This window comes from Geotrypetes seraphini, chromosome 17, assembly GCF_902459505.1.
Source record: "Geotrypetes seraphini chromosome 17, aGeoSer1.1, whole genome shotgun sequence".
Lineage (NCBI taxonomy): Eukaryota > Metazoa > Chordata > Amphibia > Gymnophiona > Dermophiidae > Geotrypetes > Geotrypetes seraphini.
Window position 1 is genome coordinate 17864139 of NC_047100.1, and position 9148 is coordinate 17873286.

General features: G+C 39.6%; 1 protein-coding gene and 1 long non-coding RNA gene across 10 annotated transcripts in view; one reads left to right on the plus strand and one right to left on the minus strand.

The window, feature by feature from the left end:
- The window catches only part of PXK (PX domain containing serine/threonine kinase like), a 106980-nt gene that overhangs the window by 86789 nt on the left and 11043 nt on the right, over positions 1-9148 (plus strand). For 5 of the 9 annotated variants that reach the window (XM_033926306.1, XM_033926303.1, XM_033926304.1 and 2 more), the window contains one exon: positions 64-1607. The exons of 1 other annotated variant lie outside the window; for it this stretch is intronic. In XM_033926306.1, coding sequence (XP_033782197.1) covers positions 64-260 — 197 coding nt within the window. In that variant the 3' untranslated portion in view covers positions 261-1607. Of the gene's footprint in view, positions 1-63; positions 1608-9148 lie in introns of those variants that run through there. 3 more of the 9 variants (XR_004537368.1, XR_004537369.1, XM_033926308.1) reach the window with 2 other exon arrangements.
- Positions 2555-5363, minus strand: LOC117351255. Its single transcript, XR_004537370.1, has 3 exons — positions 5222-5363; positions 4182-4323; positions 2555-3049 (listed from the first exon to the last, which is right to left on the minus strand). It is a non-coding gene; the product is annotated as an uncharacterized LOC117351255 (long non-coding RNA).

Here is a 9148-nt window from a genome sequence, read left to right on the forward strand (position 1 = left end):
GATTCATTTCTGAACCTAGCGTCCTGTATTTTCTTTACTGATCACTTTTTTTCAATTTAACAGGAGCAGCCACCTCGCACTTGATTCCACCACCACCACCACTAGCTCCTCCTCCAGAGTCAGATATACCAACACCAGTTACCTCTCCATCTGTTCATGGTACCTGTCGTGGTGCCTTACTCAACTCCATTCAAAATTTTAAGAAAGGAACTTTGAAGAAAGCAAAAACAAACGATAATAGTACACCTAGGATCTGCTGAAACTGAATACTTAAAAGCTCTAACAATGCATGTCAGTTAAATCAGTCAGTCAATGGAAAGGGGCATCTTCCATTGAAAGCCATTTTCCATCTTTTATGTAAGTGTGAAAATATTTTGATGATTTTTCTAGTACGCCACCCTAAAACTGGTTGAACTAGCTAATGTGTGAAACTTGTGCACAATCGTTGAGTTAGGCTTCTTTGTTAATGGAAGCTGAAGCTGTGACAGGCGATGCGATCCCTCCTAAGTTTCCAATAGCGGCAGGTTCAGCCATTGCTTTATGTCTGTTGCCAATCCTGCACAATCTATGTGAAACTGTTGTGCAAACAAATAATTTAGAGCTTTTAATTAATTTCTTGTTTTTATGGGCAAATGCAAAGGTTTCCATTTCATTTTTATAGAGTAGTTTTGTTTTTGTTTAATAGAAAACGTGAAATTACACAAGTGTTACTGAAGGATAAGACTAAAGAGAGGAACAGGCAGGCCTGGAGGTTAAAAGCAGGGAAACACTCATGTTGAGGAAGCAGATATAAAGAATAAATATGGAAAAATGTAAGTTCTGCATCACTTTATATAAAAACAAATCTCAGAGCCCTATAGATCCACTTTTAGGGGAAAAAGACAAAGTAATTTTGCTTCATACTGAATTTCTTTAGGTTGATTCAAAAAAATGTGTGATTTGAAAAACTGTAATGATGGCTTGACACAAAGTTGACTTATTTCCTATGACTGGTCTTCCTACTTGGTCTGGAAGACAGTTCCACAGAAATAATTATTTTGTCTATCCCTAAACTGCTCTTTTGTTTGTCAGAAACATCAGCTGTTCATTTTGGATATTCATGCTTAAAACCGATAACAGCCAGAGCAGGGGTTATTAATTTTAGCTTCTGTTTGCCATCTTTTCTTAACCCCAGCAGCATGTAAAACTGCTGTCCTCTGCACTTTTTAGTCCCTTGCTTTTCATATACTGTACTATTGTAACTTCAAATCTGCATGTTTACAGCTCAGAGGCAAGAAAATGTTAACAGTACACAACGCTAGTGTAAGATGTACATTTCCAGTGGAGTATGCAATGTCCAAGCTTGCATTTGTTATAATTTTCAAAATGTAGGGCCTGGCTGCCAGCTTGGCAGGGGCCCCAGCATATCTCCTCCTCCCTGGTAATTTGGAGGGGGGGGAGTTCTTAGATTGACCCCCTTTCCTATAAGTCTTTGCTGGCAGTGAGCAAGAACTCCTCCCCACTGCTCAAGATGGCCTCAGCCCTCCATCACTTCCTGTTTATGGGACCAGGAGCCTCTGTGCGCTGCTAGTGAAGCCTGGGGGACGGGAGTACATCAAAAAGACCTACTGTTTAAAGGGGTGGGGTAGGGCACACAGCATGGCAATGCCAAGCACAAACTTCTATCACTACGCCAATGTGTTGGGGGGTTATACTAACTCAAGCAAACTTGGAATGTAGAAAGAATTATGTTTTCTGGAAACACTAAGTTGCCAATACCAAGGCAGACTTTACATCTGTTAAATGTTAGTTGATTTTGTGAAAAAGATCCTTTAGTTTATAATTTGCTTAAAGTTTAAACAAATTGCACTTTAAAGGATTAACTTTAATCCATTTTTTTAATTAAAATCCACAATTACTAGTGTTTGTTACTATGCAGAGAACATTATGTATAACGTTTCAAGTCACTTGTGATGATATAGGAGATGTACTCATTTTTATTAAAAAATAAAATGCTGGCTGGCTCCTCTTATTTGCTTAGGTTTGATGAGAGTAAACACAAAAAAGCAAATTCTTAATAATTTAAAAACCATAGTTAAAAAATTGTATATAAAATCTCTGGAGCCCTTTTACAAAGCCAGCACTAAAAATGGCCTTAGTGTATGGGGAAGGGTGTGCAAAGATCACTTTTTAGTGCTGCAGTGAAAATGGCAAGTTTTCTATTTTGGCATTAATAGTCAAGTGCTATTGTCATCATTAACATGTAGACCCTTAATCCTAACTATTTTGTAGGTGGTAAAGGCTCGGGAGTTAATCTTGTGAGTTGCATAAATAGTTAAATGTGCGATTGTGGAAGGAGAAATTTTGATTATTTTTCCTCTTAAATATAAAGTCAAATTAAGAATGGTTATTTAAAAAAAGGAAGCACTTATAAGGTTTAATAGCTTTGTGAAAGTTTCATTTCTTATAGAAAATGTCTTTATTGTATATATACAATGTGTGGTATTAAGAAAAAAAAAAAACTACACAAATTTTACAGAAAAAAATATGATGTACTAATGCCACTGAGAATAAATGAAGATTATGAGCCAACATTTTATTCCTATATATTCAACACAATTCAGCACTGTTGGAAGTGAAATTGTTTTGTAAGGTAAAGGGATAATCCAGTTTGCACTACTTCCTAAACAGAATATTAGAAGTACATGTTACAAATTAATAAAACGGGGCAAATAAATAAATCATTATACTTTCATATGATTTGTAGGACTGGTCTTTGAAGAGCTGACACTGCTATAAAGCTAGGATGCAAGCAACAAATTTTAGTTAGGTACAGTCAAAACCAACTGTTCTTAAGTGTGCTTGAAGACATGGAGCTTTCATGAATTTAGGAAGTGTACAGTATACAGCATCTAACAGGACCATTACACATTTAGTGTTTTCTTGACTGCAAATATAATATCTTTTACTTGAGGGATGCAGTTTTCTTCCAGGGTCTTTGCATAAGGCATTGGAACATCTGCACCTGTAACACGTATAATGGGAGAATCCAGGTAGTTGAAGGCTGGTCCTAGGAGGGATCAATACAGGAAACCAGAAAAGAATGATTAAAGTACAAGCTATACTCAGACCTTTGCTTCCAACTGTGATGGATGCTACTAGATTATCACTTCTCAGCCTGGAACAGTTATAGTGAAGTGTAAATTCCTGACTTAGCAGGAAAAATTTATTTATAACTGAAATAACAAAACTAATAGAAATAGGCAGTTATGATTCCTAAACAAGGTGTCACGTCGTTACCCTGGATATCGTTTTGCATTTCTAGAAGATCTTTTTTCCACCGGTACCCGAGCCATTCGGCAACTGAACAAAAACAGTGTCTTGGACGGAATAATGAAGCTTCCCAGATGTTGGGACTCGGTCGTTGCAAAGCAGGGAGACTATATTGAAGGATTGTAAAGAAATACTTGGAAAAAAAAAAACCCAAAAAACAACAACCCCCCCCCATGTAAATTTAAAAAAAAAAAAAAAAAGTGCATTATTTATGAAATGACCCTTGAATATATTGATCTTTGTCAACATTTGCTTATTTCTGATCTGAATAAGAGAATAGTTAAGCTCTGGAATGCATTGCCAGAGGATATGGTAAGAGCGGATAGCGTAGCTGGTTTTAAGAAAGGTTTGGACAAGTTCCTGGAGGAAAAGTCCATAGTCTGTTATTGAGAAAGACATGGGTGAAGCCACTGCTTTTGCACCTGTATTGGTAGCATGGAATATTGCTACTCTGGGTTTTGGCCAGGTACTAGTGACCTGGATTGGCCACCGTGAGAATGGGCTACTGGGCTTGATGGACCAGACCATTGGTCTGACCCAGTAAGGCTAGTCTTATGTTCTTACCTTTGAAAGCTAATCATAAAATGCATTATGTTAGTCCAATAAAAAAGGTACTTATTTGTTTTATTTCTATATATTACCTCATACATCCCCTTTATCATTTTGGTCGCTTTTATTTGAACCCTTTCTAATTCTATCTTTTTTGGAGAAACAGTGACCATGTGGAATATTCAAGGTGCGGTGCACCATGGAAGAATGACCGAGGTATTATAATATTCTCAGTTTTTAGTTGCCATCCCTTTCCTAATAATTCCTAGCATCCTGTTTGCTTTTATGCCACAGCCACACAGTGGGCAGAAGATTTATACCTTCCATGATCTTGGCACAGATTTCAGCTCCTACTCCAAACTGAGGCCACCCTCCTTCCACTGTTACAAGATGATTGGTCTTCATCACACTAGTTTCTATAGATTCAATGTCCATTGGTCGAATGGTACGCAGGTTGACAACCTGGAGGAGGAGAGGAGAGGGAAGTTTTTAAACCACTTCTTTACTAACAGACACACACACAAAGGGGCCCTTTTACTAACACGTAGTATGTTTTGAAGCATAAAGCCTTTGCAGTAAACGCAGAGAATGTGCCCTGAATCGACTGTACAAGGCACAGTATTAATGTATGGTTATCATGTTACATAATTAGGCTGATTAGTGTAGGCCCTCTGTGCTGTTGACCTGGGCATATAACAGTGGTTATGCAGTAGCAGTAAAGGGCTACAACTACCCATGTGGGCATAGTAGTTCTCAGCAACCCCCTCATCCTCCACTGATATCCAGGTCATCATCAACCAAAATGGTGCCAATGACCTCTAGTAGTTGGCTTACAATACTACCACTTGGGTTCATCCTTCCTTCTTAGGAGATTTACTATTGATAGAGATAATCGGCACAATTTTAGACGATGGCAAAACCTAGGTAGTAGTGGAGGAGGATGAGTGCTGTCAAGGACTATCAATTCACTGATACTGAAACCCCCCTCCCCCCCCCCCCCGGTAGGTCTGGGAGGGAGGAAGGAGTTGAGATTAAGGGAAACTGCCATATAGCTAATGAACTGGAGTTGTGAAATTAAGAGTAACCTGAAGATGGTAGTAAGTTCAGCTGCACTAATCAGCAGTCATGTCAACTATCACACAACTGTCAGGGTCAGCCACACCTCCACCTGCCCACATCAAACCCCGACGTCACCAATTTCTGGATCAGGATGTTAACGTATGACACAGTACTAAGGCTCCTTTTTATAGCGCAAGTCTGCTCTATTGTCTCTCATGCTGAAAACGCTACACTTGTTGCTTAATAAAAAGGGCCCAAGTAATTTGTAAGGTTGCCTTTACAGTAAGGCGGTTGGACAAACCTCACACTCGACTCCTTCTTTTGCCAGCACAGTGGCAGCTTCCAAGCAGTGTCCAACCGATCTGGAGAGGGAAACCAAAGTTAGGTGGCTTCCTGCAACAAGAAAAAGGACACTTGTGATGACAAATCCTCGTTACTACAGAAGCTCTTTTTCTACTCATCCAATCAGAAGGCTACTATTGCCATCTATGCAACTTGCAAGTAATGTAGCTTTCTCCAAGAGAATATGCAGATCGTTTTTGAAATTTTACTAGCTTTGGTTTACACTTGAAAGAATAAGCGAAATATACTGTAAATAGCTTCATTTTGTTACTAACCCCCTCCTTTACAAAGCTGCACTAGCATTTTTAGCGCCGGTCACAGCAGTAAGAACTCCAGCGTTCATAGAATTCCTATGAGCGTCAGGGTTCTTACCACTGTAGCCGGCGCTAAAAACGCTATCATGGCTTTGCAAAAGAGGGCCTAAATGAATTTGTTTTAAAAAATTTCTATCCCACTTATCTACTAAGCAGGTAACAAATTGTGGAAGTGTGTGGTGCAGCACCCTGAGGTTGTGGGTTCAAATCCCTCGCTGCTCCTTGTGACCCTTGGCAAGTTACTTCATCCCCTCGTTGCCCCAGGTACACTAGATAAGAGTTTGATTCCATCCGGACAGATAGGGAAATATATCCTAAGTGGTTTACATTTAGGTACTTTATCTTAAGTGGTATATAAATAAATAAATTATAACATACATAAAATAAAACAAACTCCATACATTCATCAATATATATTAAATAAATCTACTTCCTTTAAAACATAAGAATAGCCTCACTGGGTCAGACCAATAGTCCATCAAGCCCAATAACCTGTTCTCACGGTGGTCAATCCAGGTCACTAGTAACCTGGCCAAAACCCAAGGAGTAGCAATATTCTATGCTACTGATACAGGGCAAGCAGTGGCTTCCCCTGTGTCTTTCTCAATAACAGACTATGGACTTTTCCTCCAGGAACTTGTCCAAACCTTTCTTAAAACCAGCTACGCTATCCACTCTTACCACATCCTCTGGCAATGCATTCCAGAGCTTAACTATTCTCTGAGTAAAAAAAAATATTTCATCCTATTGGTTTTAAAAGTATTTCCCTGTAACTTAATTGAGTGTCCCCTAGTCTTTGTAATTTTTGACAGAGTGAAAATCGATCCACTTGTACATGTTGTACTCCACTAAGGATTTTGTAGACTTCAATCATATCTCCCCTTAGACGTCTCTTTTCCAAGCTGAAGAGCCCTAACCGTTTTAGTCTTTCCTCATACAAGAGGAGTTCCATCCCCTTTACCATCGTCTAGTAGTCTGCATATAAAAAAATATTCTGACAACTGCCGATTTTTAAATGATCAGTTCTGAAATGCCCTTACAAATAAACTTGTATTTTAGATATATTTTTTTAAGATTTAAAAATCTGCACATAATCTTACTATCCCTTTCATTGAGTTCCTTAGCCTCAGGCCTGCCAAGGATACAGCTGCCATACATGTTTTCCTATACTGTATGTCCCGAGTATTCTCCAAAGTTAGTCGCATAGTAGCTTCTGATTGCAAATTTTGATTTGGAATATTTTTTCTTTGAATTTGAGTCAAGTACCATGGTGCCTCTCCATAGAGCACATGATGTATGATAGTCAAAATTTTGTGCTTGATTCAAAATTCAATAGGCAACCAGTGTAATTTTTTAAAAATAGGGGTGATATGATTGTATTTTGAAACTCCAGTAATTACCGTAACCTTGTAGCTGTATTCTGTATTACCAGCAATGCATGAACCCTCACTCTCATAATGCCTAAAAATATGTTCTAAAAGGAGAAATTAGGTTCTGACCTGCTAATTTTATTTTAGACTCTCCAGACCGGTACGGCTACATAGTAACAGTCACATAGTAAATGATGGCAGATAAAGACCCGAATGGTCCATCCAGTCTGCCCAACCATACGTGCTCTATAAATTAACCATTTAATTTAAACATAACAATAACAACACCCCAAACAGGAGTAACAATGAATATAGAGCAATACTGTTGGAAGATACAGAGAGAAACCCCTTCAGCAAAGGTCCCCACAGCTCGCCAGCTGAGCCAAAGCCACTGTTCTTGTGATCTCCCTGACCCTAGAAAAATACTAGGATCCGCAGAAAAAATCCAACTCTTCATGCAAAAAACCGTAAGAACAGACAGACAGATGATGTACCGGTCTGGAGAGTCTAAAAGAAAGAAAATTAGCAGGTAAGAACCTAATTTCTCCTTCTTTAGCACCTCTCCAGACTGGAACAGCTTCACTGATGGGACGTACCAAAGCAGTACCCATCATAGGTGGGACCCCCGGAGGGCACCTTAAAATCATCATGTATAATCACACATTATGTTGCAGTGCTTGGATTTTACATTCTAGATACATGAACTCATATTTTTAGCATTAAATCTTAGCCTCCAAACTAGAGAGCAACTGAAGTCACTTCCCCCAGTTGACCAAAATGGAATCCGTCAGTGTGAAGATACATAGTAGCTTTCTTTTATTCATAATTTGCTTGGGCAAGCAGCTGCTCCCCTTGCATCCCACCTATCTACACCTCTGCCTCAGAGCAACCTATGGATAGGCTGGGGGAGAGGAGCAGTGATTGATAGCCACAGTACAGAAGAAAGTGCCGTCCTGTGGGTTGGTTCTACTGTTTGTTTGGGCGGGCGGGGAATGCCGGTTCTTGGGGGGGGGGGGGAGGAGGTGCGTTCGCAGGCAGGAGCGATGCCAGTTCGAGTGGAGGGGGGAGGGGGTGCATTTGATAGGCTTAAAAAACAATAAATCCCCGAGATTGGATGGCATCCACTGGAGGGTAATCAAGGAACTGAAAGGGGTTATAGCTGAACTGCTCCAACTAAAAGCAAATCTGTCGATAAAATCGGGATTCTGGAAAGCTGGAAAGTGGCTAATGTTACACCGATCTTCAAGAAAGGTTCGAAGGGAGATCCGGGAAACTACAGACCGGTGAATCTGAGTTAGGTATTGGGAAAGATGGTAGAGGCCCTGATAAAGGACCGCATCATCAATTACCTCGACGGGAACAAACTGATGAGGACTTGCATGACAAACTTACTGCACTTCTTCAAAGAAGTAAATGGGCAGATAGACAAGGGTGACCCATCTATATCGTATATCTAGATTTTCAGAAGGCGTTTGATAAGGTTCCGCATGAACATCTACTTTGAAAAATTGCGAGCCAGGGAATAGAGGGTGATATATTAACGTGGATTAAAAACTGGTTGGCAGATAGAAAACAGAGAATGGGGGGGGGTGTTTCAATCAAAAAAAGTTAAAAGGGGGGGGTGTTTCGTTCAAAAAAAGTTAAAAGGGGGGGGGTGTTTCGATCAAAAAAATTTAAAAGGGGGGGGTGTTTCAATCAAAAAAAGTTAAAAGGGGGGGGTGTTTCGATCAAAAAAAGTTAAAAGGGGGGGGTGTTTCGATCAAAAAAAGTTAAAAGGGGGGGGTGTTTCGTTCAAAAAAAGTTAAAAGGGGGGGTGTTTCGATCAAAAAAAGTTAAAAGGGGGGGTGTTTCGATCAAAAAAAGTTAAAAGGCGGGGGTGTTTCGATCAAAAAAAGTTAAAAGGGGGGGTGTTTCGATCAAAAAAAGTTAAAAGGGGGGGGTGTTTCAATCAAAAAAAGTTAAAAGGGGGGGGTGTTTCGTTCAAAAAAAGTTAAAAGGGGGGGGTGTTTCGATCAAAAAAATTTAAAAGGGGGGGGTGTTTCAATCAAAAAAAGTTAAAAGGGGGGGGTGTTTCGATCAAAAAAAGTTAAAAGGGGGGGGTGTTTCGATCAAAAAAAGTTAAAAGGGGGGGGTGTTTCGTTCAAAAAAAGTTAAAAGGGGGGGGGGTTTGATCAAAAAAAGTTAAAAGGGGGGGTGTTTCGA